This window comes from Ylistrum balloti, unplaced genomic scaffold (genome assembly GCF_031769215.1).
Source record: "Ylistrum balloti isolate Yb309-2 unplaced genomic scaffold, AGI_CSIRO_Ybal_v1 Utg369754, whole genome shotgun sequence".
In the NCBI taxonomy this organism is placed as follows: Eukaryota; Metazoa; Mollusca; class Bivalvia; order Pectinida; family Pectinidae; genus Ylistrum; species Ylistrum balloti.
In genome coordinates, this window is record NW_026781956.1 from 1,629,755 (window position 1) to 1,655,941 (window position 26,187).

General features: G+C 37.3%; 1 protein-coding gene across 1 annotated transcript; it reads left to right on the top strand.

Annotated features, from left to right (window-relative positions):
• The first annotated feature begins 4,067 nt into the window (after positions 1-4,067).
• On the top strand, positions 4,068-5,798 carry LOC132543375 (uncharacterized). The gene is made up of 2 exons (XM_060206864.1): positions 4,068-5,435; positions 5,547-5,798. The coding sequence occupies exons 1-2, from the start codon at positions 4,068-4,070 to the stop codon at positions 5,796-5,798; spliced, it is 1,620 nt and encodes a 539-aa protein (XP_060062847.1).
• Positions 5,799-26,187: the final 20,389 nt, after the last annotated feature.

The window sequence follows — 26,187 nt, forward strand, 5'->3', positions numbered from 1 at the left end:
TTCTCTCAGTAATACATGGCTGTTCGCTAGCTAACCAGTCTAAGCCAAGTCTCACCTTGTCTCATACTTCGTGTCTTCATACTTCATACCTAATAATGTATTTTACCGCGTTTCATTAATCTAGCTTTTCGATGGTATCTCTAGGGACCCATGGGAAGGAGTATATAGAAGTTTATTCCGAAACCTTTCAGCATATTGTGATTACAACAGACATGGAGAACGCTGAGTGCGAGCATTACGGAAGCTAATGTGTCAAGGCAGGTGCATTCCTTGTAAACAGCTTCGTGGAAATAGCAGGTTGCGGCGAATTTATTGACATGGCCTTTTTCTTTTTGAAAAGTGTCAAATGTTTTTAAAAGACGCGTTTTCCTCTTAATTACAATGTTCCATGAGATTTGCCACGGATGTCACGGTTTTCTGTAAAATTATCGGTTTTGCTGTTTGCTCGTCATGTTTTAGCTGACATCATTACTGGGTATTTTTGTCAGAAACCCCTGATGAAACACGAATTTCTCTGCTTAACCTAGGCAATCTACAGTAAAATGGGCCATGTGCATCTTTCTGTACTTGTTTCCTTCTATTCATTTTTCATTTTAATGGTAAGTGTTCGATGCAAAGCAACCACGTCCGCTCTTAAGATGTTCCAATGTTTTAGTTTTTTTGTCTAAAGGTCGACAGCTCTTACCAGGAACGTTGCCGAGGTCAGAGAAAACAGACAACATCAGAACTTTCAAAGGAAGTTTCAACCCCAATACCTTAAAGAAATATCACGCAAAAGTTAGATTTCAAAGGATGTTTTTAAGAATTCTGTACCAAATCATTCAGTTATGTTCTTATGGAAATCGACAACTCAGTTAATAATTTAAACAATCATATGACAGTTAATTTGCGGAAATTCTTAAGAGATCTAGCTAGATATATTATCAAACATTCGGGTGTCATAACATTTTTTGTTTTTATAAGCCGACAGAATGAAATGTAAATTAAAACATCAACAGAAAAATAAGCCGAGTGAAGGTCCGGATTTCCCAATGGGCTACGTTTAGTCAGTTTGGCTGGGAGTATTAACTGACCACACAAGAGATATTGTGATGCAAACAATAGTTCTTAGAACGAGTTCCAGAAAAGTACTGAAATTTGGCAAAGGTGAAGGAATATCCCTTTAAATGTATCATTGTAGGTGTTTTGGTAGTTGAAGAATCACTATTAGGTCATACATTGAGCTATAAGGACACCTGCATTGTACTGAAATTCAGAAGGACCCAGAGATTAAAACATTTAAAAAAATACTTTTGATATCTACAATCGACATTTGAGCGCTGCTTATGCTGAAAAAAACTCCTTTATTCATAATTCATAATATTTTGTTACAAACATGATACTGTCTTTCAGTGGTTTACTGACTAGATATTGTGTTTATCTGGTTTCTGTGGAATGTATGGAAAGCCATAACAGTACTAATCTATTACAGACAGATTATTTATCAGAATTGACCAGGTCAAATGGGTCGATAAAGGACATTATCAAAGACGTGTGATAACACATGTTACATAGGACATTACGAAATAATAGGTAGATACTTGACTCCCGGCATTAGGTTTTATCGCGGAAACCTCACTTGAACAAATTTACATTAGATTTGTTTTTTTGCAGACAAACAACAATAGAAAATTTCTTAACGGATAAGCAGTATGAAACACTTCATCCATGATGAGGGAACCATCGGAAATATTGAGGAGCATCAAACACAGACACATTGCGGAAGAGTCAGCCTTGTATTTGATATGAAGTTGTAGAAGTTTTTAAAATTGACAGGGTTATTGAACTCATCATCGATATATAACTGAAATATGAGGTTTTGTTTGTGAAGTTTAGGAATCCACTATAAACGAGAGAGGTCCGTGTCTTATCATGTACAGGCAATCTACGTACTTGTAATACTTATGTATGATTAGCCAGTATTTCTTCTCTGAAAAATAGGAAAATGTTACGGCAGGGTTTCCTTCGTTATTGATCAAAACAAGGTCCTTTTGTATGCATAAAATGTAGTAATGTCTGCAGACAAGGATCAAATTATTGGATGCCTTATCAAATCATGACGTGTGGATTTAATCATCAGGTACAAGTGATATGTTTTCCTTTTATGATAGGACACAAGGGTTAAAATCACTTGGACAGTGAATCCAATACAGCGTGCTCTATTTGCTAACACTGTGCCGTAGTATTTCATGGAAAATGGAACCCATTGGTATCTGGAAATTCATTTTCCCCCAATTCAGGGAATGGGTTTCCAGATGATTTGGGTCATTCATGAAAAGCTAAACGTTATGGATTATACTTAAATCGCCAATTACTACGTGTCAGCTGGACCAAAGTGTCCATAGCTACAATAATGTCTTATGACGTCACGAAATATCCAAAATATTTATTGTTAAGGCACTGTCCGTGGTTACAATAACGTCTTATGACGTAACGAAATATCCGCTACATTTATTGTAATACCGCCGTCAGTGGCTACAATAATGTCTTATGACGTCACGAAATATCCAAAAGATTTATTGAAATACCGCTGTCAGTGGCTACAATAATGTCTTATGACGTAACGAAATATCCAAAAGATTTATTGTAAGACCATTGTCAGTGGCTACAATAATGTCTGATGACGTAACGAAATATCCGCTAGATTTATTGTAAAACCACTGTCCGTGGCTACAATAATGTCTTATGTGCATCTGAAACGAGATCAATTTCTGACAGACTCCAAGTGGTCATTTCAACCATGTGGCACATGAGTGACAAGGAGTCTTATTTACTGTTCTTTACACAACATACGGTAATGTATAGTAACAGTTAATGTATACAAATTCATCGACAACATATATAATGATCATTGAGGTTAAAATGTTGATACATTGAATAGCTTCGCGATGTTTTTTTCCTGGTCGACTACTTTGTTGATGGAGTAGTTAATGTAGTGATTGTGGTAATAGCGTCAACAATGACGACGTCCTTCTTTCAAAAAGTAATTATCTAGAATATAAATCAAAATAATTTAATCAAATTTCAACAAATTTTGCATAGATTATCACCACGGATCACAGATTTTAAATTCGCCAATACCGACTAAGCAAAAGACTTGACTTTCAGGGGTGGAAAGTAAGTATTTCAGGTTGGTTTTTGGTCTTGAAATATGTCTGTTTAAGCAAAAAATACAAAAAATAAATCAAGGGATTTCTTTCTAAGTAGGGGAGACCGGGGCACAGTGAATCATGGGGCACAGTGAATCATTGATCATTTATAGAATTTGGTTTGTGTTAATAGACTGATGACATCATCAGTATATGTGTATTGAAGAGTTCCTGCCAAATTGTCTTGCAGTATCAGTTATCTGGAGCCAGAAAAAATGCAATTTAAAGTATGTTTTACACCCCCAGAAGTAAATTTTTGTGCTCTCAATCCCTTTCAGATACTCACTTGATAGTCAGTTGATAGACACTCAATCATATTTCATTAGTTACATGGATGTTTGGAGATGTTGACGAAGTTGTGTTATCCATGTGATACTAAGCCTTGTCAGGATGGTGGTCACATGATTAAAATATGACCATGTGGGGCACAGTGAATCGGGGCACAGTGGCTCACTTTGAATAGTGATTCAGTGTGCCCCGAGTAATGTTTTTTTCTTTATCTCAACTCTTGGCATTGATTACTTTGACTTTTCACTTACTATGCAGATAAAAGTTAATTAGTATAATTGCATATTATATTCTTTTTCAGCATCATAAAATATGGTGCGTAATAGAAATAAAGAGGATAGGAAAATTGGAAAGACTACCAGTACTAAAATGAAAGAGGCCGTTCAGAAAGTTATAGGAGAACAAAGGAGTATTAGAAATGTCTGCAAGTCATATGATATTCATTTTTCAACCTTGCGTCGTTATGTATAGAGAGCACGGGAACATGGAAACAGAGAATCTATGTCATATTCACCAAATTACAGCTGCCGTCAGGTTTTTACTGAAGAAGAAGAAATACTTCTACAGGAATATCTTATCAAAGCCTCTAAAATGCACTATGGGTTGACACGACAGCAAGTGCGTGAATTAGCATTTGAATATGCAAATCGCAATGATAAAGTATTTCCGGAGTCTTGGAGGCAGAACAGACGTGCTGGTGAAGATTGGTTTGCTGGGTGTATGAAAAGGTATCCTAACCTGTCCTTACGTCGTCCAGAAGCAACCAGCTTATCGCGTGCCACAAGTTTCAACAAGAAAAATGTAAAAGACTTCTTTGATAACCTGGAGAAAGTAATGAAGGAACATAATTTCAGTCCAACTGACATATACAATTCAGATGAAACTGGGTGCACAACCGTTCAGAAAGTTGGAAACACTAAAGTAGTTGCTTGTACAAGTGAAAAACAAGTTGGCAAAATCACTTCGGGAGAAAGAGGAACATTAGTAACAATGCTTGGCACAATAAATGCTGCTGGGAATTCAGTACCGCCATTCTTGGTATTTCCTCGTGTGCATTTCAAACAATCAATGCTATATGAAGCTCCGCCTAGACCTGTTGGTGTAGCAAATCCATCAGAATGGATGACCTCAGAGAACTTTACTGTATATATGCAACACTTTATTAAGGCAACCAAATGCTCGAAAGAGCGTCCTGTTCTGTTGATATTAGATAATCATGAATCTCATATATCAATTGAAACAATTGTCCTTGCCAAGGATAATGGTGTTACTATGTTAACACTTCCGCCTCACTGTAGTCACAAAATGCAGCCCCTAGACCGTTCTGTGTATGGTCCTTTCAAGAGCCTCTACACCAAGGCAGCAAATGATTTTATGATAAGTCACCCTGGCCAGCCAATCACAATTCATAGTGTAAGTCAGATTATCGGCAAAGCTTACCCACTGGCATTTACTCCAAGGAATATCAATTCCGGATTCAAAGTATCTGGTATCCATCCTTTTGACGCCAACATCTTCAGTGATGAAGATTTCATGTGCTCATACGTAACAGATAGGCCAATAACTGAAAACGTGAAAGACATTGAAGGAACCATCGTTGATCATGTTGTTTCAGCTTCCTCATCAGTTAACCCTAATGTGTCAACTTCCACAAATGTTGAACCTGTTGCATCAACATCTACCAACACTGATCTTGTTGCATCAATTTCGACAAGCGTTGATTTTGCTCCGTCAGCTTCCGACAACGTTGATCCTGTGACTTCTCCCCATGCCAACACTCTAGCAGCAAATTTAATCAGTTCTGATTCTGGTTCAATGTCGTCTGAAAATAGGATATCTAGAGAAAAAATACAGGCAGTTGTTTTACCAGAAGAAATAAGTCCCTTTCCAAAGGCGCCACCAAGGAAAGGTAGAGGAGGTCAAAAGAAAGGAAAAACTCTAATTCTTACGGACACACCAGTAAAAGATCAGATCAAAAAGGATGCCGAGGAAAAGAAAAGAAAGCAAACCAAAGAGAGACAAAACAAAGCAAAAAAAGGTAAAAAGGGATTACGGTTTGAATTTCAACAGAAAGATAGTCAAGGTGATTCAAGTTCAGAAGAGGAAGTTAACGAAAAAAACATTTGTGACGATGACGATGATTCCTTTGAATATGATGAATCTGCTGAGGAAGAGGAAATAGTACCGCCTGATGCTGATTCTCTCGTCCCTGAGGATTTTGTCATAGTACAATTTCTTACCAAAAAGACGAAAGTTATTTATATAGGACAAATAATAGGCTGCAATGGAGACATTGATGATATTGGTGAAAAAAACCTTTAACATTAAGTTTATGAGACGTAATTCCTCATCATACAAATTTGTCTTTCCAACAGTTGATGACATATCTGATATTGCATTTACTGATATCATTGGAAAGCTGCCACAGCCTCTTCAGCATGGTGGCACTGCTCGTGTTGCCCGTCATTTAATATTCCCAGTGGATTTTTATGCCTATTCAAAATTTCTTCGGTAAATGAATTTAAAAATCAGACAACCAGTCAAACATCTTGTCACCGGACAAAAGGATAGACAGTTTTGATGACTTACTTTTTGTTTACCCATTTCAATTTGTTTATGCGACTTTGAAAGACACTTAGTCACACATGTTGCTGTTCCTGAATAGACAGTTCCTTTACTTACGATGTTTTTTATGGCAATTTTACTCATGTGACTTTAGAAGACACCTAGTCACACATGTTGCTGTCAATGGATAGACAGTTCCTTTACTTACGATGTTTTTTAATGGCAATTTTACTCATGTGACTTTAGAAGACACCTAGTCACACATGTTGCTGTCAATGGATAGACAGTTCCTTTACTTACGATGTTTTTTTAATGGTTTTTTTCACACATGGCAATTTTACTCATGTGACTTTAGAAGACACCTAGTCACACATGTTGCTGTCAATGGATAGACAGTTCCTTTACTTACGATGTTTTTTTAATGGCAATTTTACTCATGTGACTTTAGAAGACACCTAGTCACACATGTTGCTGTCAATGGATAGACAGTTCCTTTACTTACGATGTTTTTTTAATGGCAATTTTACTCATGTGACTTTAGAAGACACCTAGTCACACATGTTGCTGTCAATGGATAGACAGTTCCTTTACTTACGATGTTTTTTTAATGGCAATTTTACTCATGTGAATTTAGAAGACACCTAGTCACACATGTTGTTGTCATTGGTTAGATAATTTTGTGGTCTAAATTACTGCATTTAGACTGAATTTGGTTTTTCTTAATTATTGAATAAATAATTCTGTTTGCAAAACATTTATGTTTGTAATTTTTGATCCTTTTTAGAGAAAAAAAATCCACTGATTTCACTGTCTGATTCACAGTGCCCCAGGTGATGGTCCACTGTTCCCCGGTGCCAGGGCACAGTGAATCAGCTTTTTTTAAAAAATTCAAACACTTGTATATTTAAAATTGTCAAAGTTGGCATGTAATATTTGCCATGTTTAAACACTGACCATGGGTCATTATCGTTTGCACTTAAAAGACAATCAATTCTGCCTTTTGATAAGGAGTAATATTCAAAAACAACTTTTCCGATTCACTGTGCCCCGGTCTCCCCTAATGATAACATAATAACTATTCTCAATTATATCTCTATTACCTCATCAAGTCTTTAAACATGGTTTAGTTTCATAACTTTACAAAATAAGGATATCTATTTTGGTTGTTATGCAGTTCAACCTAGTAAATTGATATGAAAGTTAAGATTATAAAATAAGTGTATTTTAATGGAAAAGGACAATGAGACCGTATAAAACCAAAGAATTATGTTTTTCATGGTCAATTTACATGTAATATGAAAAACGAATAAATTTCAGAAAATTTTTACATCTTAACGAAGAGAATCTTAGTTGTACTAAATGTATAATAATTTGAGAAGGTATCAAAGTTAGTGTCCGAAGATTAGTAGGAACAATTTAATCAGAACACATACATATAACAACCGAGTAAATTAGAGATACTAAATGGTTAGATTTCCTTATTTTCCCATGCGTTTGATTTCGGGCAAGCATTGTAATACTTGAAATTAGACTCTTCACAAAATTATAGTACTCTTTGAGAGAAATTGATGAAGGTTTTCAGCTTCAAACTAACGCTAGTCGACACTAGCTGTTGTGTCTACCACCCTGCGCTGTTTTGATCGGAGTTCATCACATGAATTTTAGGAGCCTCATTTTAACCCGCCGTTTTGATATTATTTTTTAACTATGTATGATTATGTAATTAGCCAAAACTTAATTTGCCAGCCATGTTTCAATCCTTACTTCGTAAAATGACCTCTTGTTCTATGCCAAACATGTGACAGAACGAAATAAATGAATTTGAATTGATCTGAATCTAAAATTGCATGCGCAAAGACATTGTTTACACTCTGCGGACGATAACGTTATGAATTAGTGTTGGATGGCTCCTATTTCATTCTAATTTTTTGACGTTAATAAAATGGTTATGCAAACTTGAAAATATCCTAATTCTTAAAAAGTACACAATTTTTAAAAGATATTTAAATGTTATAATGCTTTTTATTAGTTATGAAATGAATATCTAACCATTTAGTCCTTTTAATAACTTGATTTCCCAATAGACAGCCATTAACAAACATAGGATCATGAAAGTGTTTTCATTTGATGTGAGGTTTTAAGAAACGAGTCATAGAAGCTTTTTAGCGAAACTGGAGCAAGCGAATTTTAATATCCGAGACACTTTTGAATACTCATGCGGAAAACAAGATACTTTTAACACAAAAAGTCAAAATGAGGAGAACAAAATCAAACCAAGGGAGACAATTAATTGCACCATTTTGATTCCGTGACGTAACGTCATTGTCCGCATTATGACTTAACAATCGTATTAAAACACGAGCAGTCAATGAACTACGTGTACAAGTATATTACACCGACGGTCACTAGTACATGATAAAATATAGATATGTACATCAATGTTATTGTCATTGCATTATGTAGGTATGTAATTGCAGACCGTGTTAAGTTATACTGATCTAGAATGTATGACGGTAGGATTGGAGTGAATTTGACGTTATGCTTTCATTGAGAGAGACACCTTGTGTGCCGATAGAAACCACATAACCATCAGCATCTCGACGGCCAATTAAATATGTTTCCGGTTTGATCGTTCTATCCTGTTCGGAACGGTGCCGTGTCACATTGGAGGTACCATGTCTGAGCGAGATTGGCCTAATTGAAATCGGTCTCGCCTGTTGTCTATGGGCATATATTCCTAGTGTTTGACACCACAGAACTACCACAGAAGCACAGTGTTGTTTCCTATGAGCAGTCGTATGTAGGTTAGCAACTGTCTGTCTGGTTCTTTACAAATAATGCCTGGCTAGTATCTGTCTCAAATCTGCGGAACGCCTCGGGTCTGTATGTTTAATGGCTCACCTTTGTCCAGTTGCAGTTACCAAATTGTACATGTTGTAATGAAAATGTTCCTTATGGACATTCCCATATAAATACTTGAATGCAATTTGTCTGGTATGTATAAACGATCGTCTTATACAGAAAACGTCTGTAAGTAACCGGAATGGCTTACTTGATTGAATTTAAGTATGAAAGGGCTTCATGTTAGTTGATGCAATAAAAAAACCCCCCCAAAAAAAACAGGAGATATTGCCGAAGTACAAAACTCAATCCTAAGATTCAATACATTTCGTAATTTCTATATTGAATAAATTCAAGAGAACGTCAAGTGCATGTATATACTCTTAACAGTGCCATGAATTAAAATGTTGCATGTGGAATACGGCAAACCTTGGAGATTAAAAGTCCATCAGCAATGCAATCTCGAAGATTGTACAAACGGCACAAGTGAACAGAACCTTTCAATGTGAATTTAGAATTAGATACAGCAGAGCCAAACAATGAATTTACTGCATCAAACAGCATTTTTTGTCCTTCTGGTACAAGTCAGTGATGCTGAAGCCTAAATTGTATAAATAACACACAAGATCTCGCGATTATTTCCAAGTTATCAGACGCAGAAACATTTCGAAATGTATTGAAGTATGGGACAAGTGCACCTCCTCATCTAGATTTTTGAATTTTTAAACATACGAAATAGCTGAAGGATGCAGTTTAATTCATGACTTGACTATATTGTATCTAATTCTATATTTGTATTGAAAGGTTCTATTCACGTGTGTGTCTTTTGTACAATTGTCTAGGAATTACCTGCTTTGGCCGAAATTGTATATACCACACAACTCGCCTATATATACCATAAAACATATCGAACCAGTTAAAAAGTTACTAATCTTACAAAAACATCTAGGCACCTTTCTTTGTATAAGATGTATACGGTATATATTGTATTTTCCCACTATTTCTGATAATCATATCTATCTTAATGTATGTTATCCAAACAATTTGTTTCTCTTCTGTTCCATTTGCATTGTAAAGGTCGGTTACACCAACACTTCGGACAATGGTGAGGAATACAGAATCGTTTCGTGAGTATATGCAATCTAGATACGGTACACTCGGGTATACAACTTTGGTTCAGAATTTCGGCAATGTTCTATTGGTCTTGACCAAAATCTACATCCTGGGTGATTTTATCTTAGCGCACTTCTAATCGGCGCTGTTACGCGTTAAACAGTGTCCATCACGAGGGTGAAGGTGTTAGCTGCATTGATCCAATCTGTAGCGGACGACAGATGGTGCAACCAGCAAACGAAGCGTGTCTGGGTCACCCTTGACACATCTTACCTACTCTGTTTCCGACATGTTTCCTTGTCGGATAGCACTGTCCGCCCGCGACAGTCTTTGCGATCGAATATTACAAATGGAGAGGAACTCTAACAAAGCCTTTCTGCCTTTTAAGTTGACCTGGGGTCGTGACCTAGGTGAAACTGAATGTATGGCTCGGTTTAATGGTACTGCGTTGATGGGTCTATTATTTATGTGCAAGTATTAGTTGGCTAGACATTACCATTTTTGGGATAGCCTGTCACAGAATGTATATTCCACAGCCCAATGAGAACCACACAGACACGGGCAATCCTGGCAACAGAGACTCAAGTCGCTGGTCATTACGACCACGCGTGAATAGCCGAGCAGCTAACCGTATTACTACCGAATCGATGTAGACGGAGTAACACCAGCCGTCTTCTCTCAAATGACGCTAATCATTCATACAGCTGTGTTGACAAAGTATTACTTTTATCTAATTTACGATTGTTTTTAAATTCTATTTTTATGTTTTTCCCTTTGAATTTTTCTCTCTTCATTTCTGTCAAAGTCTAGTGTCAGTGTAATGCGAGTAGTGAAGACAGTTCTTTATTATCCGAGTAAAAGGGCTACACTGCGTTTGGTAGAAGTACATAAACATTGTGTGATCTGAGAGAGCAGTGTTTATATGAATACTCATACAAAAGACACACAAATGAATAACACCTTTTAATAATTTAGATAGAGAAAAAATAAACATGAAATGAAATTGCAGCATACAGCTGTTTTTGACCTTCTAGGACTCGTCATTGACGCTAAGGACCTAAATTTTCAAGCCTAGAAGGTGACTGAGGGAAATCCAAAGTGATCGAAAGAAAGGTCAAAATAAAGACGATGAGGTGCAGCAGCCTTCAAATGAAGTAAATTTTGTAATTTTCACAGATCAAATAATTTTAGAATAGCGTCAAGTACATATGTTTATCCTGAACCGTGCCACTATTCGAATGAATTAAAACGTGGCATGCAGGTTTCGGCAAACCTTGGGGATTATATTCCTTGTTCGGAGGCGAAAGATGACGGCGTCAGTAGAAGACATTGATCTACATCATGATATATGTCTATCGCGTCGCCATGGAAACACTGTTTACTGAGTTTGGTTTGTAGTTGTTGCCTGCCTAAAATATGATAATCATATATTGAATTTTTCAATGTCTTTACTGATAAGCTTTCTCTGCCTGGGCTGAAAAGCATGCTATGTCCAGGAACCCTGCCAAAACATTAACGTTCGATGCATGCTTGACTTGTCTGTGGTGAGATGACACTATGGGATGACATTCTCTTCTAAAAGCAGTTAGGAATACATAAATAGATACAATGTATAAACAGACGTTGTATATCTAAAATGTTCGTGATTAAGAGTCATTCCGAGGCTTAGGAGATTTGTCCGTAGTTCCTTGTAATTTCTCGACAACACAGATTTGTCTATACCGTTGACAAAACGGAACATTCCGACTGGCTAAATGAGCTCCCTCGTTTAAATACAAATACGTTGTTATTTATTACTCGCGATTTTACAACAGACAGATTTCTATTCAGACGAATAGCAATCAATGATTGTTCTCTTGATAATGATTCACGGCATGTCTTTGTTGGAATAGCAAGGGTTATTTCAAAAGTGGGAGAAGTCAAACCGCTTCAATACATCTCATGTTGTTGTAGAAATCACACTGCTAATATAAACCATCTACTGCAGATAAAATAGTTCAACAAACACATATTCATATTCTACAGACTGGAAATGCTAGGTCTTTCTTTATTTCGATAATAGTATCACTCTATGAGAAACGTATTGGTATTCTGCAGATTACGAATTGTACGGAATCCGTTTTATTTAAGAATAGCTTAGATTTCATGACCATAAACAAAGTTGTATTGGTTAGTTGACTAGAACATTACACATTTAGCACTCGCAGCCTTTATCTCATCCATGGATCGTTATATCTTAGATACTGTCTTCCTGGTTATCCAATCATAGTAAATCATCGAGAATCGGCTTTAAATGTATCTGTCCTTCTTTAAATTCATTTGCGGACGGGTTTTATTCGACTATCAATGTTGGAATGAATTTGATGTGATTGGGATGAATTACAACTGTGATATCGTCGAGTCTGTTGAGTATCAAAGGGATACTGTAAGTGGCAGCTATGATGATGAGAGCAGCACAGTCACCCATGACTCTGTCCTCGGGTCCCATGTGCCACTGGCTGTCCACTCATCATGCATTTACAAAACCGTTAATGTAAATTGTCTAAGGCAATGAATTAGGTTTTGTGGTTTGTATTAACAAATTTATCTGTCATCCAGACCACGGATACCATAGTTAACCTGCTGCTTTGAAGGGGTCATTAAACTCAGCACACCGCATCAGTGGACATCGCTAATTGTTGACCAAGTCAATTGGATACCTCATGATTATCAGAGGACTACGAGGCTCACGATGGTAATGACAGTTGTGGATTATATCCATTCCAGGCAATTCCACAACGATTCTGTCTCTGGCTTGTGTCATTCCCAGCAGAGTTCGGATAATGACATAGTGTATATTGTGGTTACACAAGGTTTTTTGAACACCGTAGTGTTGATACAGTTTTTCTTTGTCATTTCCACTCTAATATCACATCAAAAACGCCAATAAAATATGCTATGTAAACAAATCGTTTATAAGTTATATAACTTGTCTTTCTCACATGATTTCCATGTTAAAATGAGGCTTTATATTTACTTATGTTTAGAGGTTAGATTCGTTTGTAGGAAAATATTAGCCAAGTTAAAGAGAACCCGGATCATTCTTTTGATCATATTTTGTCATAGTTTGATTGACTCTGAGTTTAGATGATGAAACGAGGATAAAACCAGATATTCGGGGAGAGGTCGCTTGTCCCAATGAGGTCATCAGACATGTAAAATCCAAGCAAGTATGGCGTCCCCTAGTAATACCCAGGAACCAACAAGTGAACTAATGAGCATCAAACACATCCAACTTCAAACCTAAGGAGGAAATATATTTTGCCCATGATATCATTATGATAAAGATAAAATTCCCTATGATTACCATCAACCTGCATCTCTCGAACCCTGTGCTGTGAGTCCGTTTGTCAGTCGCCGACATATTGTCCGAAAATTGAAATATTTAGAACAAGCTCTTGAATATAAAATCAACAGCGACATGTAAACATATTATTTAGTCTACACGATCGTAAAGTCATAATAACGATTGAAATTGTCATTTTTTTCTGATGATCGTATCACCATGTACAAACTTATATCATTACTTCTGAAAACGCTATCAAAACAATTTTGTGTGTTTTGTTTTCCCTTTGAATCATGAATCATATTACCAAGGCTGTTAAAATAACCACTAAATCAGGCTCCAGAATTGCATATGATAGGATATAGATATAAAAGAATTATTTACAACCATTTCCACAAAAAGATACTGAACAAGTTGCGAAAAATATCAACAATAATCACATATCTATTTATCTAGTAATACGATTTCCTATAGAGAACTTTACCAGGCAAGTTTGTAAGATCATTATTTCCCTATCCGAGGTTTTCATGACATCGCTCCAAATATTCCTTTTGTCTTGATATGTTTGAACGCTTGCACAAAACCACACCACGATAGAGATAGAGATGGATGAAGATTATATGGGCAAGATTTATTATCAACATGATAAACTTAATGAGAAACATGTTATTTTCTCGTGCGAAAACATAATGCTCTATGACATTTTGATTGCATTCATTAGCGTTTGTTTCTATTTCGTTGTCATCACTCCTGAAACAAGGCATTATCGGGATCTGACCTAGATTTTTTTTGACGATGTCAACACAGCGAAAGACGTTTAGTACTTGTAATCAGCTTGTCTCAAGGGTACAGCGAAACATCTTTCATTTGCTCGGATTGATGTACATTTCATCGATTCTCACTTTGCATTGTGGATTGTTTACCTTCTTGATAATCACACCACATCATAAAACTATCAAGAGTATCAAAACACACTATATATGTGTGCGGATCTCCAGACGATATTACAATATAGCATTAATGCCATCTTTTTATAATATATCTTGACTAATATATGTCTTGCAGGTAAGGCGTAAGAACTGCATCTGCTGCCGCCATTTCATCATCGTATGGAGCGACTTGATTAAAGATTTTTTTTCTCTTTTATAAATTTATTTCTTCTCCGCCTTCCTTGTGTCTCCTTTGACACTGCTTCATTTTTTGACTTGAGCTGAATGTTTCCCTGTGATGAAGGCTTTGGGTTCGATCCTCTTACTGAGACATATCTGAGTCTTTAATAATTTTACCAATGACTTCTTGCTTACATATCCACAAGATTTGGAAATCAAACGATAGACTCCTCTTTATCATCAGCCTCTTCTCTCAGTCTTTACCTACAGCGGAACCTTCATGGACAGCTTTTCACCTAGCTTTATGATAAACGTGATGATTTCAATTTCCATATTGTGAATTTTCAATTTCTGAGTATCCATTTCAATACATCCCCAATATACGATGTTTAAACGCCGCAGTTGATTCGATATTCAAGGGCCTGTTCCCAGTATCACGATGTTCAAGCAAAAAAGTCGTCAACTGACAGAAAAACTCAAAAGATGTAGGTTGATGAAAATAATGGGGAAGTTTTACATTGATAAATATTCTATTTCTTTGTTCAATATGAAATTGGACGTGTTTGATGCTCGTTAGTTTGCCTGTTATTTCTATTGTTGTATGCCTCGTCTTTATTTGAGAATATCACATTACTTACTTTGATAGACCAAGATTTACATGGCTAGTGTCGCTGATAATGCAGGAGACGCTTACTCTTCTGGAAGACCTGGCCTTATTATACTACTTTTCAGGATTCTTTGTCTGTAATTGTATTGAATTTGAGTTTTGTTTATGATTATTTATGAATATGGTTGACATGTTAGTAGCAACTTTTTTGCCTGTTGTCAGCACCAAGGAAACGCATACGAACACCACAGACTCCCAAAAAACATGCAGTCTTCACATTCACTCACCTCACATACACCGACAGCCCCTCCTTAAATGACGATAGCATTTGATAGGACGTTAAACAGTAAAAATCAAACTAGTCCCATGCACAACGACTTTAAAGAATGAAGATATGTAAACAAAATTATCTTCAAAATCGCTAACGATTGCAAAATATGACCAAAGGAAATCATGCGAATACCCATTGAAGTACTAGGTCACAGAACACAAACGTATATCTATGTATGTGTAACTAAGTGTTCAATTCAATTCCACAACAACATGGTCCATGAAACATTTGGACATCCAATCAGGATACATAAATGATAATTTTAATCTGTTCAAATACAATACAGTGTGTGGTATCGGTCCTATAGCATACTCAAATCCCATTACACTGTGTTGTAATGTTACCATGGTTACCTAGATCTAACCTACGACGCTTTTTATATAAGTTCTGTGATGTCATCAAGAGGCTTTGTTCTACCATAGTTACTTTGAACTAAATGATACAGATTTTAATCCAGCCAATCAAATCTCATTATACCGTCACAAACAGATACCATTGCCAACAGGGACTATACTGCACAGTTTTATCTGATTTGTGAACAATTATCTTCGTTAAAATGACAAGAAAAAATGTGGTCGGACTGATTATCAGCAACATTTCCGGTGGTAGAGTAAGGAAAAGTACAGAAATTTAAGGACATTTTACACTTGACACACATGTGTTAATGTGATATGACATGTTGCTTTCCCGTGATCAATCACAACAGGTGACTTAGATCATCGATGGACTGGCTACCCGTACAGTCACACCACCACAACGGCATCGCGTGGGTAGCACCGATCTTTTATACTAAGAATTAACAGTGGAGGACATTATCACTCGATCTATATATCTCCATATTACTAAGTTATAATAACTTTGTTCCTGAACATTGTCACAAAATAATATATAGATAGTTTTTCTACTTCTGTTCTACAATATTTATATAATAACTTGTTACCGCGCATTTGTACTACAATGTTCATTTTATACCGCGTTAATATACGTGTGTACTACAATACTTATTTAACTTGTTACTGTCCATTTGTACAACCATGTCCATTTGATAACTCATTATTACTTTTGTACTACAATGTTCATTTTATACTGCGTTAATATACGTGTGTACTACAATACTTATTTAACTTGTTACTGTCCATTTGTACAACCATGTCCATTTGATAACTCGTTATTACTTTTGTACTACAATGTTCATTTTATACTGCGTTAATATACGTGTGTACTACAATACTTATTTAACTTGTTACTGTCCATTTGTACAACCATGTCCATTTGATAACTCGTTATTACTTTTGTACTACAATGTTTATACTGCGTTAATATACATTTGTACTACAATGTTTATACTGCGTTAATATACATTTGTACTGCAATGCTTATATAGTAACTCGTTACATTACATTTGTACTGCGGTGTGATGTTGATATTTTACCTCGTGAGTGTACATTTTTACTAAGTTAGTGCACATTTTTACCCCGTTACTGTACATTTTTACTATGTTACTGTACATTTGTACTACAATGCTAATATAACAACTCGTCACTGTACATTTTTACCTCAGTGCTTACGTAAACCTCGTTAAAGTCACCGATAAACGTCATGTCGAATGGCTTGCGTTCCCGGCCTCGGTTGTATTTTGAAACGATTGATGATTAAATTGACTACACTCTTCGAACGAACAGATTCAAGAAGAAATGTATCCGGCTAGATTGCAAAATATCTCACAAAAATAATAGCACAATTACATACAGCAAGTTACTTTCAAGAGAGAGTAAAAACGCTAAATTGCTGAACATTTAGGCATGGATGAGAGATTCTGGCATTGTTGCAGACATACCGTTCTGGAGTAACCTACTGCAGGACACATCTTACATTAATAGGGTTCCATAACGGACCTGATTGATCACGTTTGACAAACTGGAACAATATGGTAGTTAATTTGTCTTTATTTAACAGCGAAGGAAATGACTGGTGCCTCTCTGGTTATTATATTACAGGACATGTCTGGAAATCAATCTTTGGAATCCTTATCGCTATCCACTTATAATTCCTAGTCGTTCCGCCAATAGATTTCGTTATATTTTTATCTCTGATATAACAGACATTTACTTTTAAAATCGATACGAAGCACATTTGTGAGTAATGCTTGGTTGTTTACACACATTGGCAGCGTTAAGGCTGCTATTAAACACAACACCCAAAGCAACGACAAATGCTTGATAGTTTGGACACAAACATGAGGTTGAATGATATCGGAATGCCATTAAAGACATACAGACCACGTCGTCTTTAAGCAACAACACATAATATCATTGTAAAGGCCAATAAAGATTCTACGACATTTATCCTGAACAGGTATAACAAAGGTAGATACTGAGTTATAACATCCCGGTACCACTGTTCGAACACATTTTTTCAAACCAGGACAATCTAGTATGACATCCTTAAATATTTGTTCAATAAACTACCGCCTTTGATATTAAGCGAAATATTTTTTATACCCCTCTACCTCTTGTTCAGATTACTATATAACATTCCGTGTTTTCAGTTAAAATTACAAGAGTTCTGACTCGGTACGAAACCAGGAAATCTTTAGAATGTAGATTGCCTGTCAGATTGTTAGCGTGCGAGTTGTAATTTAGAAATCGCTATTCCGTTTTATGAAGAAGCGATCGGAACCACATTTCTGTTTCAAATCTAGGACGAATTGTATCGTGACTTTAATGCGCCATGCAGTCAAAGTAGGAGACAATTCAGTTATATACACTTTGTCACACAAGACAAACATTCATTTAAACACATATATCTTGTGTTTCTATGAAACCACGTAACTTGTGCTAAAACATTGTGTTCACTTAACCCATAAATATTCTATATAAATAGTGTACCTCTATTAAACCCTCGTAACTTGAACCGAACATTTTTTCTTGACCGGAATAAAAAAAGTCATGCCGTTTTTTAAACAGCTTAGCATTATCTTGCGATGTTTTAACACTTGTGAAGTTAATACTGATACTTATAATTCTAATATTGAACCGAAACACATCTCACGTGCTGCAACAGCAATGTTTAAAAGCACATCTATTTGATATATTGAGGATGGGATCTCTATGTTTCCAAAATACATCGCATCATGTCTTCGTAAATAACAGGTTATTTTGAAATATGAAAACTTATTTTCAATCTTAGAATTTTTCAACGATTTACTATATTTTTGTAGGATCAAAGACGCGTCACAATATCCTGAAAACGTTTTATTAAATTTATTTAAAAATTTAAATTGTCCAACACCCCCACATGAAACGTCACCTATCTAGGGTTTATATGTTTTCAGAGATGACAACTCATGTTAAATCGAGAATGCATTTATTTATCGTATATTTTTATTAATGCTTGTCCCAATTTAAATTTGTTAAATATATCTTTAGAAATGTTACAAAAACGTGATTGCCGAATAGACTTCAGGAACTTAAAAATGGCCAGCGAAAAATTTATAAACTTCGATATCAGGAAAGTAACGATGACAAGCGAAAACTTTACAAACTTCGATATCAGGAACTCGATAATGATCCCGATATTGAAATTTGTAACATACATTTAGTTAATGCAGCCTTAGTGCCATCATAATTTCGAAATTTTCTTTTTTTGAATTTTAAAGATTTCGGTGTCGGCTTCTATTGTCAGCAATTCATTCCTGGTTAACATAACTGGATGTGATAACGACTATAACAGGTTTCATGTTAACTTACCTCATTTGGAGAAGTATCCATTTGCATAACTAGTTGATAGAGTCAACAACCCTACCCATGATATATTCCGTGGGATTAGGGCGTTTCCGCTAACTCCTTCTTGAGGCTGTGACGTCACCACGAGCTGCTGTGAGGGGACGGAGCGTCAATACGAAACTCCGGCCTCGGAATGGGTGTCAAAACTAGTTCCCATGTGTGACTATTTTTTGTGATTTGTTATGATTAGTCTTTGTGGCACTCTAATTTCCGTCTTAGTTTGAGAAGAAAATGTCTTTATGGTTTGTTTGGTCAGTATTGTAACAATGGTGTCTATTGAATATCTATCAAACTCTCAGGGAACATGATATTCACACAGGACGGATACCGCTAGAAAACTCTTTGGCAAATCACACTAGCAAACTATATCAAGTGGTTTCCATAAGTGTCCGAGAGCGTGCGGAAGTGTTCTCGCACGAGTTGCAGTGGTTTGCCTCTATGTCCAGCTGTTGCTAGCGCCTCCCTTACTGGCTAACGCCTTTTTTTTGCTAAGTCAATTACAGATCTATACAGGCTAGGGAAGCTCCACTGTCCCAAAAGGTTTGCTAGTTTCGCGGAAAATCAATGCAGCATCTCGCCATGAATGATTTCCGTGAATTAAAGACTAGTTTGTAAGGACAAGACACAACCCACTCTCATATCCTTAAGGTCCAACACTAGTAACCACTGGTCCCAACACTCCGTACTGGCCACGCCTTGTAGTTGGCACGTGTTGTCACTATAACTGTGAAGCATGGTCAATTTGTCAGCATCAGTCAGCCGTGCTTGTTTCTTTTAAACCAAATCGCTATGTTGTTGCTGTGTGAGATATCCTAATAGTCCGTAATGGTCACATTTCGTGAGTAATGTTCTGATTTGTACTTGTCTCTGAGTATCTTACAACGAGTACACACACTTATTTGTCCTATACCCATAAGTTTGCGAGCATATACTGCGACACCAGGAGTGGATCTCTCTTTCTTCTTCGTTCAAAATAAGCTTCCTGGATCAGTATCTAATGACTAAATCTCGGTGGTGTTTTGCATTGATCAGTCGTTTATTCCAATGATTCCGCTTATCATTCCAATGACTCTAGCTTGTGAACTCTACACCAAGTAGGTCAGCATAACATCTGAGAAGTTATAACTTATAGGTATAGATTTCCATGTTTTAGACAATAGATCCCAATAACTCCAGCGCACGAGGATAATAGATCTGGCTCAGTCAGCTACAGGTTTAAATCTTTGGTCGTGAGTATTATCGGCTAATCAGCACACGTGATGTCATTGTCTTTTATGATTCGCCGTTTACTCAGAACGTTTAGAACGTAATAATCCGACCGATATGTGCCAGGAATATCGGATATCTACCACCTTTTGCAAGTGACCGCAGCAGGTGCTTGTAAGCATCCGGGCGTTAGTGGACCAATGTTACAGGGGTCACTTAATGGAGTAACGAGTTGATGAAAAACCAATAAAATGATTCGATTTGACTGCAACACTCTCCTATGCTGATAGCGCACAGGTACACATGGAATTGATCACTAACAAGCAGTGTCGGACGTGTTCAATCAGAACGCCACCAGGGAAGACGGGCCACTTTATCTACACTATACTAATGAATCGGTATCACCGACCCGTGTCCCCGGTCCGTGCTTTCTACGAGCCATTCACTGTTACACATGTATTATAGCACGAGCCGTCACACGATAATCCTGTCTTGTTTGTCATTGATTCCTAAAGGCATTAGCCCTATCTAGCGGCGCGCCTTGGGTATATCCCACTGGTAATGCACTTTACCTCGCTGTTGCTAGTATTGGTATTATTGAACTTGTAGAAGCTGGTCAGTGTATTGAACGTTCACATAACATGACATCAACGATGTTGCCTTTTTTAGAGTAATGAAATTAATAACATATATCTACAAAACCAAGCTTCTGCATAGTTACACAAATAGATCAAAGACTGTTCCTAACAAGTCAATCTTCAATTTTGTAAATAACAGTATTAATGTGATCACTCCGATTCCGATGCCGATGATGTACACACGTGAATTATTTGTTAGTGCTGCTGTACATCGCTGTAACATTCGGTAGTTACGTTGGTATATGGTGTACTTTCGATGTCATTTTTCGTTATTTTTAACATTACCTGCTTAAACATCTCCTTATATAATCCACAGCTCCCGGTGAATCGTCCAATAAGGCGCTGTGCTAGACTATGAAGGTAGATGGTTTGGATGGAGACAATGTGTCGGAGTTGCTCCTATCGGAGCAAGCTTGTCACAGCGAATGCTTTCCCGCGAAACTTATCATCCATCCTACGTCACCACAACACCGTAGATGGGAAAATTTCCCTGACAGTCATCCAATTCATGACAGCGTTTCACTAAAACACTACGTTCACTATTATAAGTATTCACAAATAGTCCGCACAGCGTACATGGAAAACAATCCTTGGAAGACATCACGCCTTCATCTGGTCTCCTGTGGGGTTGCTTTTTTTAACACTTTAAATTAATTTGAGTCGTGTTAATAGTTGTGTCGGGCGACGCTGTGAGAACTGTCTGTAGACCCGTATGTAGTGGGAGAGTGTCTCCGTACGTTAACTTCTCATTGTGTCGTCTGATCTACACTGTTATATCTCATCAGATGGAGCATGACGTGGTGCGTTTGAATCAAAGTAAACTTCAGTAAAACAAGACCAAAATGATCATCGTGTGTGCGGAAAGACTGGGACCATCGTAGCGGATCGTTTGGGGAGATAGGGATAACATCAGCATATGTTTCATGCAGGTAATCCCATTAGCAAGTATTTATACAATGGACAATGTCTTGAAGATAAGTTAAACTGAGCATATTTTGACATATAACGGGAACAAAGAAACAAGATCGGAAAGTAAACCAGTTAAAGCACAAGGCACGGAGTCAGCATGATCACCATAACAATGTGGACACAGGCAAAGGTAGACAAGATAAAGTTTGTACGCGGATATATGTATCTGTTGGATGATTTACGGTGTTGAGACAGATCTCATTGACAATATACAATGTGGACACGACAATATGTCTCTCATTGACAATATACAATGTGGACACGAGAATATGTCTCTCATTGACAATATACAATGTGGACACGGCAATATGTCTCTCATTGACAATATACAATGTGGACACGAGAATATGTCTCTCATTGACAATATACAATGTGGACACGAGAATATGTCTCTCATTGACAATATACAATGTGGACACGGCAATATGTCTCTCATTGACAATATACAATGTAGAAACGCGATATGTCTCTCATTGACAATATACAATGTGGAAACGGCAATGTATCTCTCATTGACAATATACCATGTGGACACGGCAATATGTCTCAAACTGACAATATACAATGTGGACACGAGAATATGTCTCTCATTATATACAATGTGGACACGGCAATATGTCTCTAACTGACAATATACAATGTGGAAACGGCAATATGTCTCTAACTGACAATAAATAATGTGGACACGGCAATATGTCTCTCATTGACAATATACAATGTGGACACGGCAATATGTCTCTCGTTGACAATATACAATGGGTCACGGCACTATGTCCCTTACTGACAATATTCAATGTGGGAACGGCAATATGTCTCTCGTTGACAATATACAATGGGTCACGGCACTATGTCCCTTACTGACAATATTCAATGTGGGAACGGCAATATGTCTCTCGTTGACAATATACAATGGGTCACGGCACTATGTCTCTTACTGACAATATACAATGTGGAAACGGCAATATGTCCCTTACTGACAATATACAATGTGGACACGGCAATATGTCCCTTACTGACAATATACCATGTGGACACCGCAATATGTCTCTTACTGACAATATACAGTGTGGACAAGGACATGTGTTTCTCGTGAAAAAGACGCAGTGTGGGTATAGTCATAGTTACGGTACTACACATTGCTTTAGATTTAATGGGCTCTCGGTTGTTGGAGATATATTGCTGCCGTAAATGGAGTCTCGACTAAAATGCTACTTTTAAGAGCATCTTGTCCTCATCAATAATTCGCTCTCTTTGCTTGATACTTCAGTATTGGGAGGTAATTGTTGGACATTTTGTCTCTGACTACAAACAAAAATGGTCAACATAAATATAAAGGCGTAACGATGTCCAGTGGAGCTTATAGAATAATTCCGGTGTGGGTGTAGTCAGCAATGTTAAAATAGCATATCATTAGAAATATATTCTAGGATGTAGATATTTGGCTGGAGGGTAGTTTTGGGATTAGGAAATCACTTAATAGAGAAAGAAAGAGGTATTTTTCTCCAAAAAGTGGAATTTTGTCATGTTTTGGGGCTTTAACTTTTTCTCTATTTGTTTTCGGACTTTAAATTTTAGGAAAGACTATTTATCTTAATTGGTTTTACGCCCGCTCCTACGGTCTTTCAGGAGAAGGACACTAGAATATCATTCAATATCTGTACTGAGATTAGATTTGAAGGTAGTTAAGGGACTATGATACCCACTTAAAAGTGAAACGTATATTTCATTCATATTGAATAGCTGTAGCGACTATCAAAACTAGTGATTGTCTTTCAGCCACATACATGTTGATAAATAGTCCAAACTATCTGGTTTTAACACTTCTTCTAAGATATTCCGATTAATCAGTTATCTTTGTATATACGATTACCATCTGGATACAATTACAAACCCACAAGCAATATACTGTTCGATCGAGTGCTCCGCAACTGAGGTTTGAAGTATAACCAAAGGTCAACTTTTAAATTGTTTAACACGTGATCAACTGTCAGAGAAAGACGTGTCTAAGTCCCCAACGTGAACAGGTGTCAGAGTAAGACGTGTCTAAGTCCCTAACGTGAACACGTGTCAGAGTAAGACTTGTCTTAGTCCCTAACGTGAACAACTGTCAGAGTAGGACGTGTCTAAGTCCCTAACGTGATCAGCTGTAACGGTAAGACGTGTCTAAGTCCCTCACGTGATCAGGTGTCAGAGTAAGATGTGTCTTAGTCCCTCACGTGATCAGGTGTCAGAGTAAGATGTGTCTTAGTCCATAACGTGATCAGCTGTCAGAGTAAGATGTGTCTAAGTCCCTAACGTGAACAGGTGTCAGAGTAAGACGTGTCTAAATCCCTAACGTGATCAGCTGTCAGAATAAGACGTGTCTAAATCCCTAACGTGATCAGCTGTCAGAATAAGACGCGTCTACGTCCCTAACGTGATCAGCTGTCAGAGTAAGACATGTCTTAGTCCCTAACGTGAATAGCTGTCAGAGTAAGACGTATCTTAGTCCTAATGGTTGTCAAACGAAACTCTATGAAGAACATTGAATGTGTGAAAGCCATACCGAGCATAAAATACAAAAATGCAATTTTATCGAGAAACAGTGACAAGCTTCATTCAAACAAATGTCCTGTCGAGAAGGCGTCAAGTTAACGAGAAGTGGGTCGATGAGAAAACTGCAGTACAAAAATTCCACTTTATGCAACCTTTAGTTTATTTAAAACCATAAACACGTTTCATTGCTCTTTAACATGGTTATTCTCTTTAGCTGCTTAAGAAGAAGAGGATTTCACATAACCAAAACAATTCATCAATAAATCGACTTCTCCTGGGTGAGCTGTCTAGAAGAGTATTGGCTTCACCCCCGGGGAATATAGAATGTATTACTCGCCTGCGTAATTCGTTAAAGGAATTCACGATCTGTTAATCTCTATACCTAATAAAATATTTATAAGGAATTGCTGTAAGTGCCTCACCTTAATCTCTAGAAGTACATACAATGGAACTTTACCACAACCGTTAAAGACTGATAAATAGCAAGGTTACCTAACAAACACCGTAAACGTGAAACATCTGTATCAGTGGTAGTTATACTTCCTCAGCTAGCTCCGGACTCCTAGCGGTTAGTCCTCGTCAGCTAGCTCCGGACTCCTAGCGGTTAATCCTCGTCAGCAAACTCCGGACTACTAGCGGTTAGTCCTCGTCAGCTAACTCCGGACTCCTAGCGGTTAGTCCTCGTCAGCTTATTCCGGACTCCTAGCGGTTAGTCCTCGTCAGCTAGTTCCGGACTCCTAGCGGTTAGTCATCGTCAGCTTACTCCGGACTCCTAGCGGTTAGTCCTCGTCAGCTTACTTCGGACTACTAGCGGTTAGTCCTCGTCAGCTAGCTCCGGACTCCTAGCGGTTAGTCCTCGTCAGCTTACTTCGGACTCCTAGCGGTTAGTCCTCGTCAGCTAGCTCCGGACTCCTAGCGGTTAGTCCTCGTCAGCTAACTCCAGACTCCTAGCGGTTCGTCTTCGTAAGCTAAAACCGAACATTGAGTGTTTTGTCCTCGTCAGCTAACACCAAACATCGAGTGTTTTGTCCTCGTAAGCTAACACCAAACATCGAGTGTTTTGTTTTCGTAAGCTAACACCGAACATCCGCGGTACCCCAGGGGTTACAATCACTACAACAGCGTTACCCCAGGGGCTGCAATCACTTCATCTGCAGTACTCCAGAGGTTACAACTACATCTTCGATACAGGGGTTACGATCACTTTCGCTTTCTGACCCGTGGAACATGTCATGTCAAAATTGAAGGTTCCATGTGCGACACCTTGTAGACAAGACGAAAAGACAAGTTAGATCCTTTGATGTATATCAAATTCTGAACACCTAGTGTTTTGTCCTCCTCAGCGAACATCTTATGCCAAAGGTGAGAGTGAGGTATCTGTTGTTTCGATAACGCCGTTTCCCCTGGATAATGTTTTTTTCCATTCGACAATTAAAGTTTATTTTGGTGGAATTGAACACATTGCTCTACCAGATAATTTGTTATCAAAGCGACATTTTAACAATGGCTGTAAAGACTGATTTCAAACATACGATATTTTCTTTTTTTTCTAACATACGAAATGTAGGGCACTGGTAGTTAATTTTCCAAAAATGAATGACTGTTTTGTACATACTTAGAACAGGGAAACAATACAGCCTGGTGTCGGAATAGGAAGATTAGAGAGAGAGCTGTGCTTATTGTACAT

Excerpts from the sequence above, each read along its gene's own strand:
- LOC132543375 (XM_060206864.1), top strand. The coding sequence starts at position 4,068 with ATGCACTATGGGTTGACACGACAGCAAGTGCGTGAATTAGCATTTGAA. Across the intron at positions 5,436-5,546 it reads TAATTCTTACGGACACACCA|AAAGATAGTCAAGGTGATTC; the intron begins GTAAAAGATCAG and ends GAATTTCAACAG.